The sequence below is a fragment of the Cynocephalus volans genome, chromosome 2 (assembly GCF_027409185.1).
Source record: "Cynocephalus volans isolate mCynVol1 chromosome 2, mCynVol1.pri, whole genome shotgun sequence".
Classification (NCBI taxonomy): domain Eukaryota; kingdom Metazoa; phylum Chordata; class Mammalia; order Dermoptera; family Cynocephalidae; genus Cynocephalus; species Cynocephalus volans.
Genome location: NC_084461.1, coordinates 224,331,982 through 224,356,786, shown reverse-complemented (window position 1 = coordinate 224,356,786; position 24,805 = coordinate 224,331,982). Strand labels below are relative to the sequence as shown.

The 24,805-nt window shown below is 40.7% G+C and overlaps 2 protein-coding genes across 9 annotated transcripts; both read right to left on the bottom strand.

The window, feature by feature from the left end:
- Window positions 1–486: 486 nt before the first annotated feature.
- NCOA4 (nuclear receptor coactivator 4) lies at window positions 487–24,487 on the bottom strand. Of its 8 annotated transcripts, none has more exons than XM_063085166.1 (11): window positions 24,407–24,479; window positions 13,906–13,944; window positions 8,495–8,649; window positions 7,038–7,178; window positions 6,771–6,859; window positions 6,242–6,350; window positions 5,597–5,686; window positions 4,935–5,081; window positions 2,884–3,885; window positions 2,347–2,487; window positions 487–2,008 (listed from the first exon to the last, which is right to left on the bottom strand). In XM_063085166.1, exons 3-11 carry the CDS (start codon window positions 8,633–8,635, stop codon window positions 2,003–2,005), a joined length of 1,866 nt encoding a protein of 621 aa, XP_062941236.1. In that variant the 5' UTR covers window positions 8,636–8,649; window positions 13,906–13,944; window positions 24,407–24,479; the 3' UTR covers window positions 487–2,002. The 8 variants fall into 8 exon arrangements, with proteins under 8 accessions (XP_062941236.1, XP_062941266.1, XP_062941258.1 ...); XM_063085196.1 differs by having other exon boundaries at window positions 2,347–2,460; XM_063085188.1 differs by having other exon boundaries at window positions 4,935–5,078.
- LOC134370832 (basic proline-rich protein-like) lies at window positions 14,420–24,368 on the bottom strand. The gene is made up of 2 exons (XM_063087768.1): window positions 23,810–24,368; window positions 14,420–14,793 (listed from the first exon to the last, which is right to left on the bottom strand). Exons 1-2 carry the CDS (start codon window positions 24,366–24,368, stop codon window positions 14,420–14,422), a joined length of 933 nt encoding a protein of 310 aa, XP_062943838.1.
- Window positions 24,488–24,805: the final 318 nt, after the last annotated feature.

Below are 24,805 nucleotides of genomic sequence, written 5' to 3'. Positions count from 1 at the left end.
CATGCTTAATTCTGTGAGTAGATATTAATTCACTCGTTACTGGGAATAATCAAGAGCTAGAAGTTTTCCAAGGAAGGCTTAGGAAAGGTAAAAGAAATAAGGGCAAGTTGTTTAATTTCTGAGTTTCTCATCCATAAAATGAAAAATGTTAACTTCACTGCAGGTTACACATATACATAAATTTTAAATAACTGGTGGCTATATGATTAGAAAGAGTAAACTAGGGTCCTTCTGATGCAACTAATAAGAGAACCTAGCAGAAAAGCACTTTAACCTTAGCTGAAGTCCCATGGCTTGAAAAAGTGTAGATGTGAAAATATCCTTTGCTAATCCAAGATTCATAAAATACGTTGATTGATACTAGTGAATATACAATTTATATGTTCAAGTTGTTTCTCAGCTGTACTCCTAACCGAAGGTTATCACATTTATATAAATGACAGCACATTTTATCACAAATGGTTTTACAAATACACATGACAACAATGGCTGTTATGCTTTTAATGAAGGGAAGTACAAAATGCATCAATGCAAAGAATGTTTTACATACTCATTAGCATAGTGATTAATGTAAATTACATTTTGACAAAGTAAAAATATGGTGGATTAGACCTCAAAAAAGAAACTACCAAGTTTCCTGCAACCTAACATTAGAAAGGCTCCTTAAGCTGTTTTTACCTACCACTTTTATTATAAATTTCTAAATGGTATTGGGGTAGGATTAAAAAATATGAGGCTCTTTTCAAGCTATGGTTCAAAGAAATTTTGTGAAGCTATATGGCAATGACACTGTAGGACCCTGAAATTTCCCCAAAAGTATTTCCAATAACAGGCAGTTAGAAGGCTTGATAGTTTAAAAGCCTGGAAAGCAGCTAAGATATTTCCTCTTAAGAGAATTTAAAAACATTGTAAATCTCACTTCTCTCCTACAGAGAAACTTTTTAAAGCATGGACATTACTTTGAGGATATTGAGAAAACATCAAGTTTCATCAAGCTTCAGTAAACACCCCAAGGCACAAGGGTTGAAAACCTGTTCACTAAAATGTCACTGCACTGTACTTTTGGAGGCACAGGTAGGTATGCTGTGCTTGCAGTGAGAGAACACTGACTTTATCCCTAGTTAAAAGCACCAGGTGTCAAGCTTAGCTTCCATTTACACAGAATACACCAATAATCTGTAGGAGAGTTTTCAAGCAGTACTACACTTCCAACATGTCTTGCCTTTTTGCTATTAGTCCACACTAAAGCAGAATATTTTGAAAGAAGTTAGGAATACCCAGAAAATGGTTTTGAGACAATACAGAGTCATTCTAAAGAGCCCACTGGATACTTTAATAACATTTACAGAAAAGAATAAAGACAAAATCTGCAGTAGCTGAATTTCTTTCAAACGAAAAAGTAGAACTGATATATAGTCTTAAATTTTTGCTAATTAATGTCAAAAATTATTAAGATTATTAATACACATTTTGGTAAGAAAAAAAAATCACTGTATTGGCAAGGTTAATTATTTGTGTAACATATACTACATATTAATTGAACAGAGTAATTATTTTGGACCACTAATAGTAGAAAACCCACAGCAAAAGAAGGGCAACCAAAAAGTTAGGGAACTTTACAAGCTTTAGAATACATCAGCACACTTTGATTACAGAACTATTTCATTTTAAAACTTCAGTGTTTTAATGTACTCTAGTAACATCCCAATCTAAGGAGCCATGGAGGCTTGTGAAAAAGACCTATGCATCAAGATGTGTTTCTAGTATGGGGTGAATTAAGTTAATACTTCTGAAAGAAAGAACTGAATCACCTCGGCATCAACAAACAGCTGTTTTTACACAGTAACTCATAATTCGTTTACTTCACTAATGCAAAATTAGGCAGGAAAAGAACTAAGCTCAGTGGTCAGACCCAGAAACAATGATTTGGCAAGCCACAGCCACTCAGTTCATGGATGTATGATAATCTGCAGAAAAGCTGCTTGACTCTAGCAGTGTTTCTTCACATCTGTAAAGAAAGCCCACAGATAAGAAATCACTTCACTGAAGAATAAAAAAGCAAATTCTTCCCACCTTAAAGGTCTGACTGACTCATTTCTGAATAAGCTTCTAGAATCCACACAGGATCTCAAAATCCCTGACAGTTACATCATAAAGGTCACATTCAAATAAGCCTAGTTATTTCATAAAGCAAGTTCAAGTGAAAAACATAAATTTTTATGAACTCCCTCTTTCCCACCTTCACTTGCCTAATATGCATACTGTTAGCAGCAATATAATTCAATGGGCAAAGTATGAATTCATATGTAAACATCTATAAGTAGCTATAATCTAATATTCACCTACCTGTAGAGGAGTTCGATATAACCACTTTTCTTTATCAACTTGAAGCTGCATACAAGCAAAAAGATCACAAACTGCTGGGAGGCCGTAGCAGTCTGGGGGGAAGTTAGGTTTCTCCTGTAGGGGTGAATTAAGAAATACTTCCTGCAATAAGACAAACGGTGGGTTGCTTTATGACAACTGGAGGGCATAAGAACAACTTAACCATCTTCCAAATATTGTCTATAAAGGATAAGTTAAATGTCGGCCATCCTCTCTAATAACCAAAAGCAAAAGTAACTATTATTTCTACCCCAAATCTTTTCCATAAAAAGCAGTAAAACAGGCTGGGATATTTTTCTTTCCTGTAGGATAAAGGACGGGAGCCTGGAAAATACACAAAAAATTCAGTCTGAATCATCATAAATTATCCATTCTTTTGCTAACGTGGCACCAAAATTAATCCCTCTGCCAAATCTGGTATTTAATACTTAAGGATCCATTTGCATGGTTTGGGATTAAGAAAGTACAACTGGGTGCTGTTTGGATGTCTGTGCTCACCTGAGCCTTCTTTCGAAGTAGCCACTTGTCTTCTCCAGAAGATAACTGGCTGAGGTTCCCCATCTTCTTTCCTGGCAAGACCCAGTCAGCTGTGTTAAAGGGACACCAGGAAGTGGTCATGTGGCTTTTAAGCTTTTGTTTGCCAGCTCTGTTCTCAGTACTAGGCACTTTCTTGGGACTTTCTTCTTTGCATAAGGGCCTGATGAGCCACTCTGACAAGGGACCATTCTTTATGACTTGGAAGGAATCAGCAATTCTAGACGCCATTGCCTTTGGTACCTTAGTTTGTTCTGTAATCTCTCTTCTGGAAGGACAGAGCCACTTATTCAGGAAATCTTTATGCTTCTCAGGCTCAGGTTGTGGTTCCACAGGCATCCCATTTTTATTCTTTCCTTCTTTCTTCAGAAGCCATTTATACAGTGCTTCCTTCCCACAGTTCTCATCACACACACACTCTGCAAAGCTGGTGCAGGGCTCATTGGCTTTGCATACCTCCTCTACCTTATATGGGTCCTGATGGTTCTGGACAAGCCAATCCTCAGTAATCATGCTGGAGGTTGACAATGGTTTCTTGGCCTCCAAATGGTCATTCAGGCACTTCAGATTGCCCAGGTTTTCAATCTCCACACCTTTGGGCTGGCTGCCCTGACAGTTGGTACAGGAGTCAGGCTTAAGAAGCCAATCACTCACATTGAAGGACTGGAACAAGTGCTTGAACTTCTCACTGGGTTCATGGCTGCCATTCTCAGGCTTCTCCAGGTTATGGGATTCCCGGGGAGTCACCAGCCAATCAGATAGGTCCATCTCATCTGGATCATGAAGCTCTAGCTCTTCAACCTTTTCAATCTCCATGGAGAAAGATCTGGTAGTAGAATGGCTGTTACACTTTTGGTAACTTGGTTTTTCAGGAACTTCTTGTTGCTGACTCTTGAGGAGCCAGTTTTCCAAACCCTTTAGGTTGCCCCAAACATTACTGAAGAAATTGCAGGCTCTGGCGGAATTCTATACAAGAAGTGCACAATATTAGTTTGCCAGAACAATTATGAATGCGTTGAAGATTCTGTCTGAATATTTACTGTCTTGCCCAATGTTTCTAAATTTAAGTATACAAGGCCAAGAGGCAAGAGATTTTTCTGTTTAGATATTAAAATATATATTTGATTACATAAAATGTTTTATATAGTTTTAAAAAACTGAAAAATATTAAAGGCAAACTAAGTATTTAGCATATTTGATGGAAAAGAGGCTAATATCTATAATATACCTTTACAAATAAAGACAAAAATGGGCAAATCATATATCAGGCAAGTCGTCAAAGAAGCCTCATAAACTTGAAAATACCTAACCTTCTTACCAATCAAAGAAACTCACAAGCAAAATTGATATTTTGTGTCAAATTCAGAGGAAAAAAACTTAATGACTACCACTATCGGAGAGGTTTCAGGGAAGCAGGTAACCTGAATACTCTGCTGCTGGGAATATAAAATGTTACCAACTTCCTAGAGAGCCAAATTAGCAATAAGTCTTAAAGCTTATGCAGAACTATAATCTAGTAATGCAATTTCTAGGAATTTACTCTGAAGGAACTAATCAAGAATGTGCACAAATAATTAGGTCCTGGATGTTTAGGGGAGCTTTGTTTATACCAAGAAAAACTGGAATTTTAGTTATAGACAATCGAAATATTATCTTGTATTATTAAAGATTTTATAGAAGAAATTAAATGACAGAGAAATATTTTCATGCTATATTGGTGAAAAAACCTACAGAATGATTTTTTAATAGTATACATATGCATAGAAAATTGACGTATATAAACAAAAAATATTACAGTGTTTGTTTCTTCATTTTGGAATTATGAGTTTGTTTTTGAGTTCTTTATTTTCTAAACTTTCTATATATAGTGAAGAGATGTCACTATTGTTATAAAAATGTTAACAATGTGTTTCCATACTACAAACAAAAACTAAACAAAGACATGTAATACTGATTAGTAACTAACCCCATCTACTACTATATCTATCTCAGAAACAGTAAAGGCAACAACATACCTGACTATTCTCCAAGGTCTGCTTTTGAATGAGCCAGTCTTGGGGGTTGGTGCTGGGTATGTAAGGCACCTGTCGACCACTGGGAGGTTTGCTTCCAAGAAGCCATTCACTGAGAGGGACAGCTGTGATGCTGGATGCTGACTTCTGCTAATCACATAATACTTTGCTGTTTAACAAGGCAATGTCAAATGCAATAGAAAGTTTACCAGAAAAACAGGAGACCCAACTTAATCTTGGCTTGCACTGAACCTGGGCTAGTCACATACCTTCCTTGAGCCTCAATTTTCATAATCATAAAAAAGGAGTATAGCTGATCTCTAGAGTTCATCACAACTCAAATGTCTAGGACCCTTTATTCACATTGCCTTTAGAAATAAATCATCTCCATGATTTATAAAGAGGATCCCTAAGAGAAAACCAATACCAATAAAAGAGCTAATGATAATTTCCTATGAACTGACTGGTAATGATCACTTTCTCTCTTGTTCAGCATCTATAAAACATCTCAAGGGAAGCATTCAATTGCAGAAACAAGTTAGTTTATTACTACTGGAGGCTTTTCATAAATAAATAGTAGCACAAAAAAGGTCACTTAGTCAAAACCCAAAAGAAAATATAAGCCAAGTAATGACGCAGTTACTAGAAACAAAATGACATTTTACCTGCTCTGGCACTGGGATATAGCCTCTTTTCTCCAGGAAGGGCACAATATTTGATGAACTACCATGAGCCATCAGGTGCTCAGGAATTTGCTGTAAAATGAAGAGAATTTAATCAAGTTATTTATGCTATGCTTTCACACCAAAAGTCAAATTATAATCCATTAATTTCAAAAGTATTAAGCAAAAGCATTACCATTTCACTAGAATAAATACTGTTCATACTAAATTCAATGACCTACAAAGCAATTATCAAATCTGAGAGTTCTCTACTTACTATATCACTATCATCGTACAAGAAATCTTCACCAGTATTGGTAGCACTAATGCTCTTAACAAGGCCAGATGAGGTTATGTTTAGTTCTTTATTAAGGACCACTCAAGCCATAAATTTTATAAGAAATATGTCAAAAGCGTACAAAAATACATGATGAATTCCAAAGACTACCAATGAGTCAATACCACATTCCAGGAATTACCAGCCTAATGCCCCATCAACTCAGACACAAAATTTCTGAAACTTACAAAATTCTCAGGAAAGCCACTATTCATAGTAAAAATGTAATATAAAAACAAACAAAACACCCATCTGTAAGGACGCAGACTTGAAAAGCACCCAATGAACCATCTGAGACCAGCATTACTTACAATAGTCTTGAGGGACCCAAATGTGGTGATAGTCTGGCGCAGAGAAGTTGTGTCTGCTTCAAAGAGCAGGACAGTTGAATCTTCTGGTTTAAGGGTCAAACTGCCCAGTCTGGGGAAAAAGTAAGCAAAATCTGGCTATTTTTAAGAAACATCTACTTCAACTTCATCCAAAGCAGAGCCAAACTGTAAGTTTAAATGGCTACACTCTTCTAAGAAATTCAACCAAACGTAGATGGCTTAATCATGTATCACCAAATACAACATTAAATAGGGCTGGCTGGTTAGCTCACTTGAGAGAACACTGTTCTAATAACACTAAGGTCAAGGGTTTGGATCCCCATACAGGCCAGCCGCCAAAAAAAAAAAAACACACAAATATAACATTAAATATTTAAAACAGGATGATCTTATCACAGGAACAGAGAAGTCAAGTTAAATCGAACACATGCAATGAATTACAAAATTGACTTTCTTTTATTATACCAAAGTCAAAAAGCCAAAAGTCAAAACAAGTAAAAAGGATCTTTACCTGTCCAGGCACACTGAGACCTGATTGGCTAGATCTTTGTTTTGTGTGCACTCCAGTTGATGAATAAGACAATTGAACTGGCCCAATAACTATAAGAAAAAACGAAACCATGTAGCCAATGATACTAAAAACAACAGCTATATCCAAATAAACAAATAGCACTTGAGATTAAACCTTGATCTAATATTAATGCTGCGTTACAAGGAAAACATTCTCTGGAAACCAGAAACCAGGCTCAAACCTATTCTATCCATGCAGCTACCTTACCCAGTAAAGCTGCTGGGCCTGCTGCTGAAGTGTCTCCTCTTTAAGCTGATAGATGAGATCTACTTGTTCATATAGCCACACCTCACGGCTTCGAAGGCATTCCAGGTGACGGCTTATGCAACTGTGAATCTGAGCTTTGACCTAGAAAACACATAGGTGTTAGCTTCACTAGTGTTGATAAGCCCAAAGAACAATGAGGTTCTTAAATTTTTTGGAGGGTGAGTCATAAATCCTTTTGATTATCCAATGACATCTGTGGAGCATCCTCCCAGAAAAATGCATATACTCAAAATTTTGCCTCAGTTTCAGGGTTTAATGTCTCAAAGCCCAACCATGGACCCAACAAACCTACAAACACCAGTTTAATAATCTTTAAACACACCTGATCTCTAAAATCCTTGTTCAATACCAATCCTCCTAAGAGAATCAGGTTTATTTGGGGTGTCCTAAAGTAATCAAGAGAAAATATACGGATATGCCAGGAGATACTGATCCTCCTCAGTTTACCATACAATTTTAAAACCTATAGCTTTACAAGTTTATGGGCAGAATAAGTATTAACTTAATAACTAGCTCTTATCTCTTTTCCTGCCCCACAGAATGATCAGTCTATTTTCAGGTCAACTGAGAGAAGACATGTGCCACCATATGTCAACAGCTAGAAGACTAAATGTTTCTGGAAGCATAAACAGGGATTTACATGGGGTCTAAATATAAAAATCCCCTAGAAAAAAATCAAAACAGCTATAAATTATCCATGAGAATCCACATAAGAAACGGTATTTTAAAACACATTTTTTTCTGTGTAATAAAGTTGTATTTCAAAGTCATATAATACTTGCTCTATGCACTCACCAGCAGAATACTACTGCAACTAACAGATTTCCTTCTGGCTTGTCCTAACAGATAAAGTCATATATAGAACCATGCCACCAGCAAGTTAAAAGACAGTAGGGAGCATGCTGAAGTCCCACCCTCCATGCATCAAGAGGATGCAGCTGAGCAAAATACTGCTCATTTTGTTACTTTTTATGCTTGACACAGGGACCATACAGAGGGATAATCAAAAATGAATGCTGAAGCTGGCTGATTAGCTCAGTTGGTGAGAGCACAGAGTTATAACACCAAGGTGAAGGGTTCGGATCCCCATACTGGCCAGCTGTATTTTAAAACACATTTTTTTACCTGTCCAGCTGTAAAAAAAAAAAAAGAAAAGAAAAGAAAAGAAATGCATGCTGAACAGAATTCTCGAGACTTTTCCAGCATCTGCCTTATTTCCCCTTGGGACTTCCTCCTGGCACCAACATGTCAGGCAGCTGACTAGGACTAAACAGACCACACAAGACATGGGGTGCAACTTTTTGATTGGCACTGAAAAGCCAAGTCTTCGGCCATGCCCTAAGAGTGCTAAGAGTGCTAAGAGTCCAGACAAGAAAAGAGAAAATCTCACATCACACCTCTCGCAAGTTATCTTTAATTTGCTGTTCAGCCCGGAGAACTCCACCAATGGCAAGCTCCAACTCTCTCCGTGCATCACTACACCTCAAAAGGGGTTCTCTAGTACTGGAGCAGCCACTCTGGTCCTGTGAGGCATTCATTCTGCTCACTGTTCCTTTAAAAGAAAAAAAAAAAAAAAAACAATCCAAATAGCACCATAACTACAACCAAAAACCACCTTTCAACCATCCCTCAAATGATCATTCCAACCAGCTCCCAGTTAGTAACTACTTAGATTACTGCCAACACAGAACCTGGCACATAGGATATTCTTAATAAATGTTGCCTCCTTCCTCCCCTACCGCCACTACCACTGTTCCTGCCATAAAATTCTATGAATCTACTTTAGTAATACCTTACATGTGAACAGAAATTTCTGAAAAAATACACTAATTTTCCTCAATCAACAGAGCATATAGTCTCCAAAAAAAATTAAAAGAACATTAGAATGTAAGTTTCTATTTATAACACACATAAAGTCATATGAGGCATATGTTCCTCTTCACAGATTTGGAGATGAAGACTAAAAAGCACAGAAGGATCCATAATTACTTTGAAAATAAGCTGCAAAAAATATATAACTTGATACACAGGGTTTAGAACATTCTTTCACAAATGGCATTTGCCTAAACTTATTGGAAGAAGAAATTTTTTATTTTCTTTTTTTAGGTGGCTTTTTTTTTTTTTCAAATGTAGGAAGAACTTAAGAATGACTTCATAGCTATGAAGCTCTCAAGAATATACATCTGACAAAATAATTTCATATGATTCTAATATAAAGGAGGTACAAAAACCAGTGTGGGTAAATACGGGTGGTTCTCTAAGAAGCTCAGGTTTAGGAGAAACAAGAGAAGCGGAAAGAACAGCACAATAATGATATACTGAGACTGGAATAGAAGACTGTCAGTAAAGCAGTGAAGTAAAGCTTAACAAAAGCCACTGAAGAACAATTTAGTGTCTATCCTGGATAGATCTACAGTGAAGAGATGGTTTCTAAACATGTTTTAAAATAAGACAGCAGTGATCACTGTAGCCCAACAAGGGTTCACTAAGCCCTGTGATACCACAGTTATTTCCTTTTGGATAGTTTTACTAAACTGGCCAATGTAATGTGGTAGACACAATGTATCTGGATGACAATGACTTGCAGCAAGATTGTAAGATATCTTTGTGGACAAAGTGAATATGAGCTAAATAGAAGTACAACTACTTGAATAACAGGATTGTTTTTTTACAAAGTACTCAAAGGACAATGGATTAAGGCCAGTCTGTAAAGTTCTTACAGGCATTTCCCTGCTTTCCCTAACTATTCAACTGTCCTCCCTAATTACTTGGATGAAAAACATAGAAGGCAGATATTAAAGTTGGAGATAACATGGAGCAATGACAGAAAAAGATTTCAAAGTAATTTCTATATAGCTGTTAAATTTTATAAAACAAAATAATAAACATTTTGCACCCGAATGTGTAGAGGACAAGGTGGAAGAGAATACATTATTTTTGAAGGATGGAGATCTTTAATTAAAGGCAAGCTCTATATGAGTTAGTGTGCTGGGTCTGAGGGAAAAATAACTTGCATGCTATTTGCCTGCATTTACCAAAAGTATAGCATTTGTCACAGGACTGTTCCATGTTTATACACTAATGTTGACATTAGTATATAATGGGTAACAAACCTTAGAAGAGGGAATTTAGAAAAGGGGGAAAGGCCTCAAAACCATGAAAAACTTCTCCAGGAAAGAAGGCTATTTAGACTAGATAAAGGGCATCTCTGAGAGGACATGATCACTATTCGCAATATTGGAAGACCTGTCAAATGGGAAGAATTAGACTTGTTCAAAATAGTCCCAAGGGGTGTGTTTGGGGAAGGGATTAATAGGAGATGTTTTAGGCAAAATAAGGAAGATTTCCTAACAGTCCTGAAGGCAATGACCTCCTCAGAGAAGCTAGCTATAGGCTAAACAGTGGCCTACCCAGTGTCAGGTCCTCCAAATGGCTGACAGTCCATTTGAGACAAAGGGACTTTGGCCTTGACGGCATTTTCAAGACTAGGTTTAGGGCCAGGAGCCTAGCTGAAAGCTGAATAGTCACAAAAGTGGTGTGAGTCCCACCCTTAGAAATAAAATGGGAAGAAGCAGCCCAAAAAGCTTTTTTCCTACCATCTCAGCAAAACATTCAGATTCAGGAACTAGAGTTCCTACCAGAAACTGAAAGATTCAGGAAACTTCCTAACTTCCCCTTGTTAATTCCGTTGCCTCAGTCTGTTTCCCCATAATGATCTATAAAAAGGAAGTACTTCCTTAATTGGATTTGACAGGAATCCCTGTGGAAATTTTTCCAATTCTGGAAACACCAGCTGTAGTTACTTTGCTGCTGCCTTTTTCACAGCGTAAGCTGCCTGTTTTAAGCAGAAGCATTAGTGTGCACTTGGCACACATTGTAGGGACTTTGAAAAACAACTGTATAACACAGGTGAAATGCTGGCTCAGATTTGAAGAGCTGGAGAGCCACCTCATTTACAAGCTGCTTCCCTTTGCACTTTCGTCAATCACGCAAGGCATGTTAACTGTCTTTCAAACGTATTAACCAACCTTCTTTGCCTGTGCCAAATTTCCCATTCCATTTTTGTGGAATGCCACAACACCTGGCACAGTGTAAATTTAACCAATAAAATTAAGTGTTACTTTGCACTGTCAAAAAACCAAGAACTCTGGTAGAGACATGAGACAAATCCAAATGCATACATTACTGACTGTATTACTAAATCCTTAAAGCAAGTCTTAATTCAATCACAATACTACACAACTGCCTAATAAGAATAGAATATGGTAAAAGTATACACGCTGGATTTTCTTCTTATCAGCTATGGACAGTCTGTAGGATAAGAATAAAAAGTTACAAAACTGGTTTTTCCACATAGTTATCACAATTTTTTAAATTAAAATGGACATTAACAGTTGGTTAGAGCATGGTATTGATAACACCAATGTCCAAAGTTTGAACCCTGTTACCAGCCAGCCACCAAAAAAAAAACCCCAAACAAACAAAAAAAATAGGTGTTATCCTTCAAAATAGTCCTCTTGTTAGAATAAGGGCTTTAAAGTCCATTTGTCATCACTAAGAAAACTTCTGTATGGCCAGTACCAGTACGCTTGCCCCTTTGTTGCCTTTGGCTCTGTCCCTCCTCCCTGTGGGGCAAAGGACAGTCAGCTTCCATAGCCTGGATCCCAAGAAAGGAGCTGTGCTTGCCTTCTTGTACTGTGACAAAAGGAAGCCTTCAGAGCCAAAATCAAGAGCCCCATCACAGGGGTGAACTCAAAACACAATGAGTTAAAGTCTGGTCCAGCTTTATGAAATGTCACATCCTAAGGGACTTGTATGAGGTAAGGAGTTCACATGGCCATTTTCAACAATAATTCACCATTTGTTTCAGGTTCAAGAGCCAGCGCAGCAATCATGATGGTTAAGAGATCTCTCTGGAGTCTGACAAACCTGAGTTCTGGCTGTGTCTGCAAGCTTTAGACCCGGGAGCTAGTAACAACTTCTCTGGGCCTCCACTTCCTCTGAGAAAACGGAGACAGTGATAGCAGCTACAGAGAACTACAGTAAGGCTGAAGTGACATATTATCTGTCTATAAGCACATAACCCCAGCCCCTGCACACTACAGATACTCCACATTCCTTTTTAACATTGTGGTTGTTATTGTTATTAGGCTTAGCTGAGTAATGGGGACCTGAGTAACCTCTACCTTTGGAGTATAGAAAACAGCACTGAAGCTGGAAAAGTCTTTGAAGTAGGCCCTGACTTAGCAATCTATTAGCCACCTATCAGTGCTATGACCTTGGACCCTGTGCCCTTTTTGAAACTAACTTCCTAATTCATAAGTGTGGATAACAATACAGACCTCATAGACAAAAGGGGTAAGGAGATGGTGCTTGTTTAATAAACTTTAGCTCCCCATGTAGTCTTTCATCATAACACATAGCAAAAGGTAAATTTGTATGGCAAAAACTCAATGGTCTAAATCCTCTACATACCACGTATGCACACCTTTACGTGTTTTCTTGTAAAAAGACTGGACAAAATCAGCTCTAATTCTAAAAGTCAAACCAATAAAAGATTATTAAAAATGTATTTTTATCTTCATCTTCATAATCTAAACAACTGCCCTACCACCTTCAAAAGAGAAATGCCTTAAATGTCTGTTTTTAAAGACAAAGTTAAAAGTTTAAGTGCTTTCTAAAACTTCCTTGCCTCTAGGATCCCTATCCTAAGTTTTTGGGAGGAGGAGGGATAAAGGTGGGGAAGAGAAATACACATGCACTTCAAACAAATAACTGAACCTGCAGTGTCCTCAAGGAGTTCTACAAACTATACATGCCATACTTACACAATGCTTTGTACAAATCTGGTTATGAAATACAAAGACCATGGAACCAGAATTGAGCAACTAACCACAAATGAAACGAAATTATTATTATATGCTTTAACTATAAAATATCCAAAGGGCTATACCCTTCTTGTTGTGACCCATACAAACCACAATTTAAAATTGGAAAAACCTTAACCATCCTTTTAGTACACCACCTCATTTTATATATGAAGACACAAAGGCCCAGACAGTTTAAATGAACCACCCAAAGCACCACAGCCGTAAGGGATAAGATTTGGGTTTAGAACTAAGGTTCCCAACGTCTAGTCCTGGGTTTTCTCCCCCAAGTGGGTGGCTTCTTCCTTTAGTATAGTGTCACACATAAATTATTTTTATTTGCCAACACTAGAGTTTAAAATCAACCATTCCAATGGGTTACTACTGAATAACTTCCATTGAGATTCTCAGCTCATTTTCATAGTCCTCAATGAATTATAAGCACAATTTTTCACAACCTTTTGCCTTGGATAAGGCTAACAAAAATAAGTAGTGCCCCTGCATGTCATGATAAGTTCAAAATAATCAAAACACTGCCAAGTATCAATGCCAAGTACGAAGGACAGGAGCAAAAGCCCTGGGTTCTGAGTCAACGTCTGTATCACAGCTGCTCAGGGCTTCATTTGCCGTCTGAATGAAGGCTTAGACTAGAGCATTTCTAACTCTACCTTCCAGCTCTCACATTCTTTGCTCCCCTTGCTACCTGCCTCTCCTCCTCGCAAGAAAACCTCCAGTTTTTACTTATTTTCCCGGCATCTGATCATTGCTAAAAAGCCAAGCCCATAAGAATCAATCCACAGGATGCATATGTATTCTATATATTGCTAAATTCAAAATACTAATGGCCAATTTGGTTATCTTTGATGAAACAATCTACACTGGACCGTTTGTACAAACTCTGAATAAATAAATGAAAAATAATTAGTATTTCACAATTTTACCTTGAGAAACTTTTCTTCACACGTTCTTTCTTCTGTAAGCTTAAAAAAAAATGTTTGATATAATTCATTAACTCAAAGATTATACAGATCTTACCCTAGCCCCAGCCCACTTTAAATTCTTTATCCAAACAAGTAGTTTTGAAGTCCAGAATCTGGTTCTCCGTTAACGTCTCAAGAGAATTAAAATAAGGTGACAGCAAGCCCACTACAGGATATTTTAAGATTTTTTAACACTTTGGAGCTTACTGCGCTCGGATCTACCTTTACACATGTAACTGCGATCAATCCCAGCACATCAGCTTTCTGAGGCAGTAACTGAAAGCCGCTACAACATTCTACGATCGAATGGTGGAATTAAGCAAGACTTTTTTAGTGCAAACACTAGAAAGCTAATGGTAGAAGGAAACACGGCGTTTCTAGTTCAAAATCAACAGACTCATGCGGCCTTCCAGGCTTCCCCAACACCCTCTAGGAGAGGGCGGCCAGCGGAGCCCTCGCCCTGAGGTTTCCGAAGTCACAGAAGCGCGTCCAAGGTGGCTCCGGGCCGGCGCGGCCACCGCCAGCGCGCATGCGCGTATCCCGGCCTCAGGGCCCTGCCCCGCACGGCGCCTCCCTGCAAGGCAAGCCGACCCGGAGGTCCCCGCTGCGGCCCCTGGTGTACCTCGCAGGCCAGGTCCCCGCCGCGCCAGCTCGCTTTATCCTCAGCCTGGGTGCGAAAAGTTGCCGAGCCCGTGGCCCGGCCCCGCCCCTGCGCCTGCGCCTCAGGGCGCACGCCAGGGTGGGACGGGAGGCTCCGCCCACTGGGCCGCCCTAGACCCACCCGGCGGCTCTTCTCCAGCCCCAGACGCCGGGCTCTCCTCTTCCCGGCTGCCCTCCCTCTCTGCGCGCCTATCGTCAAGACGTCTTTGCTTTAAAGGGGTTGCTGCTAAACACTACAGAGACATAAACGTGGGGCAGTCAGAAGGCTGACCGAGTTATTGGAATGTACCTGGCCAGCAGCTGTGACTTCCTGTGAGATTACCACTGTCGGTCCACCTGTGGTTCAGCCCTCAGCTTTTGTTTCAGGCTCTCAGACATCCCATCTCAACTGTGACACATCTCGTCTGTGTCTGTCTGCCTCAGGACTGTCCTGCTCACGGAACCTCTAGTTTTCCCTTTTCTCCAAAAATAACCCTTATAGCCTGCATATCCAATCGAGCCAGAAAACGAAATCAAGACAGCATTTTCACTCACTTTCAGTCAATTTTTTAAATGTAAAATACTTCCTTTGCTGGCCAGTTAGCTGAGTTAGTTAGAACACGGTGCTGGGGGCCGGCCCGTGGCTCACTCGGCAGAGTGTGGTGCTGACAACACCAAGTCAAGGGTTAAGATCCCCTTACGGTCATCTTTAAAAAAAAAAAAAAAAAAAAAAAAAGAACATGGTGCTGATTAACACCAACGTCAAGGGTTCAGATCCCCTTACCCGCCAGCCCCAAAACAAAGACAAAATATTAAAAATACTTTCTCTTGTCTATGCATATAAATAGTAAAAGAAAAGCAAATCCCCATAAGAAAAACCAAAGAGGAACACTCAGAGCCATCACCCTCAATTAAGCATCCCTCAGAGTTCAGAAGAACAACGTTTGTAGAGGCACTTTCTCTGCCTGTGATATGTATTTTCTGGGATCCCAATTCAGACATTACCAAAAATAGAGAAAACATTTTTTCTAATTCCAAATATCCTCCTTAGATAACTCATTTTATGAAGATTCAAAGAAAATTAGATATACCTTTGAATGATCGAAGTTAAAATTTTATGGTCCTTTGTACTGTTAAAATTATAGGAGGCCATTGTTTTGGACAAAGCTCCTACATTCGGCCCCAACACACCAGACTAAAAACCAAAATGGTGTCACCCCTGCTAAGTTCCACATCACCAAATCTAAACTAAGTTGTTTTCTGACCTTCTGAGAAATCAGGAGAGAGAACAACCAATTTCCCAAAAAGGCCAGTTTAAATCTTCAATAGGTATGATAATGCAGTTTCATCTACTTTAATCCTTACACTAAAAGGATAGCCTGAAGTAACTGATGTTAATAATCAATTTTTTTGTTGTTTCCTTGTCACCACCGTACAAGAAAATTAACTTAAATGACCAATCTGCTTTTTGTTCTTTGTTTCTACTTTCTTCAGCCTTTTCTCTCTATAAAACCCATCCCCTCTAGGGTCTGCCCGGGGCTCACTTAGGAGAGTGTGGTGCTGATAACACCAAGGCTGCGGGTTCGGATCCCTATGTAGGGATGGCCGGTTAGCTCAATTGGTAGAGCGTGGTGCTGATAACACCAAGTCAAGGGTTAAGATCTCCTTACTGGTCATCCTTAAAAAAAAAAAAAAAATCTCCTCTGCTCATTGGAATACTTATTCTATTTTATGGAATGATTTGTTGCCCATTTCTAGAATCGCAATAAAGGCAATTGAGATGTTTAACTAAATTTGTTATAATTTTGTCCTTTGACAGTACTCCATGTCAATGGCTAGAAAGAGGGAATTTTTATTCTTTTAAAATATAACTGATGTGAAGAACTTTCATCTCTGTGTGTCTCTATAAAGTGATCACAAGGGGCTGGCCGCTTAGCTCGATTGGGAGAGCATGATGCTGGTAACACCAATGTCATGGGTTTGGATCCCTATAAAATGATCACAAAGTAAATACAGAGAAACTTTGTTGGCCATCACCTACTCATCCAATGCCTCTATTCCCTCTCTTAGAGATCCTGACCAAACACCCCAGCACACCAAATGGTCCAGATATTCCCCCACTTAAGTTTCCACTGAGTTACACAGTTACTGAGTCACTTACGTTTGTTCTCAAGCTGGCTTATACCAGCTTTAGTTACTGTAATGATGTGATTTATTAGTTACATAAACAAGGGCTGGTCAGTTAGCTCAGTTGGATAGAGTGAAGTGTTATAACAATAAAGTCAAGGGTTCAGATCCCCCTACCTGCCAGCCGCAAAAAATACACACACACACACACACACACACACACACACACACACACACACACACACACACACACACACACACACACACACACACACTATATAAACATAGAAAGACTTGGCATGAAAAAAAATCCTAAAAATCTAGAAGACTTCTGCACTCAGACCACTTTGCAATTACCTCTTTCTTCCCTTAAGCTTCGTTATTTACCCTCGTATCCTTACAAAATGTTTAGGTTTTAAAGGGAAAAAATTCATAAGGCATTTTATCTCTCTTCTGCTTCAAGAATTTCTGCACTGTCTTAAAACAACAGAATCATCCAATCCTAGAAGATCATCTTATCTAAAGGGGCATGACCTATATAGTTCTCCAATGACTCTCCACTTGCCTATAGGATAAAGTCCAAATTTCTTATAAAAGCAATAAGACTATTGTCATAGTCAGCATTCTCCTGACAGACAGAACCAATAGGACATAGACAAACGAAAGAGGATTTATTAGGGGAATTGGCTCACGATTATGGAGGCTGAGTAGTCCCACAACAGGCTGTCTGCAAGCTAGAGACCCTGGGATGCCAGTAGCTTGGCTCAATCCAAGTCCAAAAGTCTCAGAGACAAGGGAAGTCGATGGTGTAATTCTCAGTCTGAAACCAAAGTCCTGAGAACCCTGGGGCCACTTGTGTCTAAGTCCCAGAGTCCAAAGCATGGAGTTCTGATATCCAGTGACAGGAGAGGAAGCATGTATCCCAACTTCAGCAGACAGACACATTTGTCTTTCCTATGTGTTTGTTCTCTCGGGGCCCTCCGCAGATTGGGTGGTGCTTGCCCACAATGAGAGTGGATCTTCCTCACGTAGTCTATCTAGTCAGACTCACATGCTAATCTCCTCTGGAAACACCCTCATATACACCCCAAAACAAAGCTTTATCAGGTTTCTCCTTAATCCAGTCAAGTTGACACCTAAAATCACAGCTCTCTATTTTCTGGCCTCAGACTGATTCTCCTGCTGTCTCCAGAGCAGCCCCACACCCTGCTCTCGACAGCTGTTCCATTCATAGTTCAGTCTAGTTCACCTAGTCCAGCTTGGCTCTCTCAGCTCTCTCTGCCAACAATGCCAGTCCCTTCTTTTCTCCCTACCTGTCCACCTTTCAAGTCACCACCATTATGAAGCCTTTCCTGACCAAGCACTTCACTCCTCAGTAGAGTTGGCATCTGTCTCCTCTTTGCCGAATATAATCTGTATAAATTTCCAGCATGACACAAGTTACCCTTATTATTACATGCCTGCCTCCCTTAGCCTGAGAGCTCCTTGAGAGAAGAGGCCATTTCTTATTTAGCTTTGTACACCCTGATGCTGAAAGGACAGCCTAGCATCACTACCTGGGCATTACCAACCCCCTCCACATTCTATGTGTGCTATTGAATCAGCATAAAGAAAATGATGTCCCTGATGTTATACAATACTTGGCCCTAAAACGCAACTGAGGCTTAATATATTTTTGATAAATGGATGGGTGAATAAATAATAAATAAAGTCTCAAGTTTAGATCAGCAACGGTAAGCATGGTATACTTCTGCTTTAAACATAATCAACTTGATGTCACACTGTATTTACAACCAACTCTGGGTAATACAGTCAAGGGTAGGAAAACACGTTACTTATCTACCATCACAAGTAATTTTTTATTCTTGGTTTTATATGGTAAATATCTTGTGATTTTCCTCACAGAAGCAAACAAGTGATCAAATACTTTCTCTCCTCTAAAGCCTAGGGAACTAGGAATAATGCCAAAATGAAACTCAAAATATACCTGAGATTATGTTCTTTGGAAAGCTATAATTGTCCAAGAATTAAAAGACTTACAGAGCATGGTGTTGTAACACCAAGGTCAAGGGTTCAGATACCCATACCAGTCAGCTGCCAAAAAATAAAAATAAAAGACTTAACTTCTTACCTGTGACCAAACTGACAAACAAAAACCTTTCAACCTGGGCTGGCCCGTGGCTCACTCAGGAGAGTGTGGTGCTGATAACACCAAGGCCGTGGGTTCGGATCCCTATATAGGGATGGCCAGTTAGCTCACTGGCTGAGCATGGTGCTGACAATACCAAGCCAAGGGTTGAGATCCCCTTACCGGTCATCTTTAAAAAAAAAAAAAAAAAACCTTTCAACCTATTTTGTCTGTTATTCATTCCTTCACTGAACTGAATCATCATGTTTATAAAGCACTCCAGGTAATGCTAGGTAGGAGGAATATTAAGCCTCAAAAGTGGCCCCCGAACACACTCCCAACTCCAAAAAGAAACATCGTGATTCAACTGCATAATCAAGCCAAGCAAAATCAGGGATGACACCTTGGGAGAAGAATGGCTAAGAATGTAGTATCTTTCATGTCAGAAGTTAAGTAAAAGAAGCACCCTCAAAATAATTGTTCACTTGCCAGTGAATCTATCTAACTCAGAGTATGGATGACACTGTTGCAGTAAGCAGGACCAAAGCCATGTTGGGATCTAAAGCCACATGGGCCCTAAAAGATTTTAAAAGGACACAGTTTTTTTCTTGTCATGAGTTTCTCTGAGTTCCCTCTTTTCCCATGGTTATTTGATATTTTGAACCTTGGTTATGGGGCAAGATGACATTATTTACATGAATGTAAAGTTGTTTTCCAGCCAGGCTGAAGCTGCAGACTTGGAACGAGGAACATACTATCCAGTAGAACCCTAATATAAGGACAGGAACAGAAACCAGTCTTGGTGAGACTTTGTACCTGAGACCTTGTGTGAAGCCATCGTGGCTCACCTTCCCCTCCCTCCTGCTCTTTATTTCCCACGTTCCATTCTGTTGGCCCTCCCTTTAAGAATTCCTCAGTAAATCTGAGTCTTTGAGATGGCTTTAGTCTGGCCATTCTCCTTCAGGTTTACTAGAGACATGGGTTAGCCTACCATCTATCCTCATGTCACCAATACTCCCAAATAAAAGCTGACTTCCATTTTCACCAACATTTGACTTTTGAGTGGTTTGTTTTTTAAAGGGAGCAGGCAGCCAGACCTGTGTGCACTGTAACAATGCCAAGATTTGCGGTATTGCAGCCCTGACCATAAGCTTGTAAGTGATAATTGCAATGTTATGATTTAACAATCGAAGTTATGCTGAGAAGAACAAGATGGAAACTCCTCTAAATGACAAACAGAGAGATATTATAATGCTACTCTCCAGAGCAAAAGTGGTCAACTTGGCACCCATTCCACCTTAGGCTTCCACAATGTTCATGTGCATTCTACGTTGAAGCAATGTATTTAGACATACTTATAATGAGGGGCTGTCGGGTTAGCTCAGCTGGTTAGACCAAAGTCCAGGGTTTGATCCCTATAGTGGTCAGCCACCCTCGCCCCCCTAAAAAAATAGACATACTTATAATGAAAATAAAGCCAAAATGAAAACCTTGCACAAAAATTCTAAAAGGGCTAAAAAGTAGCAGAAAGAATAATAAAAATGCCATGGACATCTACAGTTCTCTCATGAAACTGAACTTAATCCAATCCATACATACTGGTTGGTCCCTTATTATAGCCACTTTAGGCTTGCCGTTAGCAACCTAACTGGTATATGAACAGAGGCGCTAAATTCATTGCTCATTTCAGTAATGCTTCAGCAAGTGTTCCCTGAACCAGAAAGACATTCCATTCTATATCCTAAATAGTGACAAGTCTTCATTTTCTGAGTCTGCGTATACTTTTTTGGAAAGAATAGACAATATATGTTAAGCACTTAGAATAGTGCCTGACACATAGTAAGAGCTATATAGGTATTAGCTATTTTTATTACTTTTAGTCAGGGAATGGAATATGATAATAAGACATTTTATCATGCAGTCCATCAATTTAATATGTCATCATCATCTCTCTCCAGGATTCTTGCAGAAACCTCATAACTGCGGCCCACTCTTTCCTCCTCCTCTCCTCCTTGCTGCTCCTCCAGCATACCAAGGATGCTTCTGCCACAGGACCCTTGGCACCTTCCTGCAGATATCCTCATGCCCATGCCTTCACTTCCTTCAGGTGTCTGCTCATCTTCTCAGTGAAGCCATTCCTTACCATCCTATATAAAGTCTTCCATCCATTCCCCCTTTATATGCTTTATTATTCTCCATAATACTTATCACAATCTGAAATATAGAAATCATTTATTTTCTGAAGGGCTGGCCAGTTAGCTCAGTTGGATAGAGCACCGTCTTGTAACACCAAGGTCAAGGGTCTGGTTCCCCTTACTGGCCACCATCAAAAACAAATATTTAGGGCCGACCCCGTGGCGCACTCGGGAGAGTGCGGCGCTGGGAGCGCAGCGGTGCTCCCGCCGCGGATTCAGATCCTATATAGGGATGGCCGATGTGCTCACTGGCTGAGTGCGGTGCGGCTGGTCACAAAAAGGCCAAAAAAAAAAAAAAAAACATTTATTTTCTGACCGTCCTCCCCCCCCACCCCCCCCATTCAGTAAACACATTAGAAGGTAAGTTCCATGTGGTGGGGACTTTGTCTTTTTGCTCATTGTTGAATAGTAGGTGTTCAATAATTATTTCTTGAATGAATGAATTCAATAAGTGTTTACATCTAGTCTACTGTTTGCTAAGACTTTTTTTTTCTTGTTTAGTCCTCATAAACCTTTAAAGTGAGTATTATCATCACCATTTAAAAAAAAAACAAAAACCCAAGCCTTGGTAAGATTATATATATTACCTTTAGTCACAAGCTTCCAAGTAGAAGAGACAAGATTTTATTCTTTTGGCAGCTGGCAGGTACACAGATCCTAACCCTTGATCTTGGTGTTATAACATCATACTCTAACCAACTGAGCTAACTGGGCAGCCCTAGAAGAGCAAGATTTAATCCCAGGTCTAGTCTAAAATCTCCAGCCACAACTTACAAGCTGAAGGGATCATTTAAGTATTAAGCCTTTATGTATTTGTTCAACAAATACCAGGGTCTTCAAAAAGTTCATGAAAAGGGCTGGCTGGTTAGCTCAGTTGGTTAGAGCATAGCCTTGTAACAGCAAGGTCAAGGGTTTGGTTCCCCATACCAGCCAACCACATTAAAAAAAAAAAAGATCATGAAAGAATTCGTGTTATCTTTTAATTCTATTTTTCCATGAACTTTTTGAAGTGCCTTTACATTTATTGTCTAAACTGACACATACTGTGACAGTCCCTGATGATACAGTGGTGAACTTGCCACATAGAAGAGAATTTGTGTCACTGATTCACCAACAACTAAGCAGAAAATACTAATTCTTGGGAATAAGGGACTGAAGTTTAAAAGTCCATCAGCAGCAGCAACCACTGCCTCTGAATGCCTTCCAGTATGCTAACACTTACTATTTGAGGTAAAGTATTGTAAAACACTAACCAAGAGGCTCTCAAATGAGGGGAAGCATATGTGTCAGGATATCCTGTGGAGTTTTAATGAAACCCTTACACAGGTTCCTGAGATTCTGGCAGTTATGCTGATTTAATAAAATGGGGGTGGGGGTAGGAGTCCTGCATAATTCTAAAACAATATACCTTCTCTCCCTTTGAGAAGCACATCTTCCTTTCCTTACGTAGCTCAATGTGTTTTTCCATTTTGAAATCTCTGTTTGCCCAAAGGTAATAAAGTAATTATAGAGATTTATTTAGACATAAACTGTCATAAAACTTTAAACACTTAGGATTTTCCCTAGAGACCTGAAGACAAAGGCTACACAGAAGAGGAGAAAGGAGAGGTAAATGTAAGAAACATTACTATGTTAGAGATTACGTACATCATCTCATTTACTTATCTGAAGAAATTCGCAAGCTGGCAAATCTTCAAAAGAGCAAACCAAACATTTTGCCTAAAACATAAGGTAAATGAGTTTTCCTCCATTGCAGCATCAGGGTAAGTCTTCCTCAAAGTGTATAAAGTACTTTTGAATTCAGAAATGTTACACTAGGATCCCAGTGAAGAAATGAGCCAGGTATAACTACCTATCTCATCCTCATCCCAGGAAGTAACTCAAAGTCCCTATAACCACATTTCCAAATTACCAAGTGGGTGTCAAAAAGCTAAATCCACCGAAAAGGCAGTTATTATTGTGAACCTTACCCCAATTTAAAAACATACAAAGTGGAACGGACCAATAAGCTCAGTAGGTTAGAGCATGATGTTGATAACACCAAGGTCTAGGGTTCGATCCCTGTAACTGGCCAGCCGCCAAAAAAAAAAAAAAAAAAAAAAAAAAATCACAAACAAAAGCCACACAAAATAGTGTGGCTAAAAAAAGGAAATTCTGTGGGCCGAGCCGGTGGCGCAGAGAGTGCGGCGCTGGGAGCGCAGTGCCGCTCCCGCCGCGGGTTCGGATCCTATATAGGAATGGCCGGTGCACTCACTGGCTGAGTGCCGGTCACGAAAACGACAAAAAAAAAAAAAAAAAAAAAAAAGGAAATTCTGCCCTTGGGGTCAGGTCAACTCTAGTTCAGTATTCTGACTTCTGTCATTATTGTTCACATCCATTCCGTGTTATATTCCATGGCACACAAGACTATTTATACTTATTATTCCCGCTACAGAATTTAGCTCCATTTTTTTCATTGCTATATCCTCAACACTAAACATACAGACACTGAACAAATGACTGTCGGTGGAATGAATCAATGAATGGAATGAGCAAGCCTCGCTCTTCTCATCTGTAAAACGGAGATAATCAAGCTACTTTACGGAATTGTTGGAAGAATTAAATAAGACGTAAGTAACGCTGTGTTCTGGGCCGAAAAAAACATTACCTTCTTTGCATTTCCACCAGACAAGCTAGGAATGAACATGCACTGGGCCCGTTTTGGAAAGCAGGCCCCGCCTCGCTCCAGAAAACCAGGAGAGAGGCCAGAGTAATTGGAAACTCGGAGCTGTCATACCTAAAGCCGGGGAAGGTGGGCTTGCCGGAGGCGGCGGCCCCGGGGCCGGCGTGGGGGGGGGGGGGCAGCGCAGGCCCGGGCCGGAGGGCGTGGAGGAGGCGGCGGCCCCGGGGCCGGCGGGTGGGGGGGGGGCAGCGCAGGCCCGGGCCGGAGGGCGTGGAGGAGGCGGCGGCCCCGGGCCGGCGTGTGGGGGGGGGCAGCGCAGGCCCGGGCCGGAGGGCGTGCAGGAGGCGGCGGCCCCGGGGCCGGCGTGGGGGGGGGGGGGGCAGCGCAGGCCCGGGCCGGAGGGCGTGGAGGAGGCGGCGGCCCCGGGGCCGGCGTGGGGGGGGGGGGGGCAGCGCAGGCCCGGGCCGGAGGGCGTGCAGGAGGCGGCGGCCCCGGGGCCGGCGTGTGGGGAAGGGGAGAGGAGAGGCAGCGCAGGCCCGGGCCGGCGGGCGTGCAGGAGGCGGCGGCCCCGGGGCCGGCGTGTGGGGGAGAAGAGAGGACAGGCCCGGGCCGGCGTATCGAGGGAAAGTCCGGTAAGAAAGGGCAGGCCTGGGCCCGGCGGGCCAGCAGTCATCGTACTTCCACGCGACCCGCCGGCCACTCTTGTCTTACCAACTCCGAGTGCCTCTCCGGATGATCTGAGGGGACCTTCGGCGGAAAGAGACACGTCCTGACACACGCCTAGGACCCAAAAGGCCGAGTTCTCGCGAGAACACAAACTTCCTCCCGCGGTTCTCGCCACACGTCTGACAGCCTCGCGAGATCTCTGCACGGGTCAGGCCAAAGTCCTGGACTGCCCTCTAGAGGGCAGAGCGCAGGAGCACGCTCTTACCCCGCCCTTGGTCCGCGTCCTTTCTACCTTTAGTGAGCTAATCAAGTTAAATGAAGCAAACGTTTTTGAAGTCTAGTTCTGTGCCGAAGGCTATCCTAAGTGATTCTCTTCTACCGACTGTCTTCACAAAGTAGATATCATTTAGCTTTAACGTTCATACGCAAAAATAAACGTCTGAA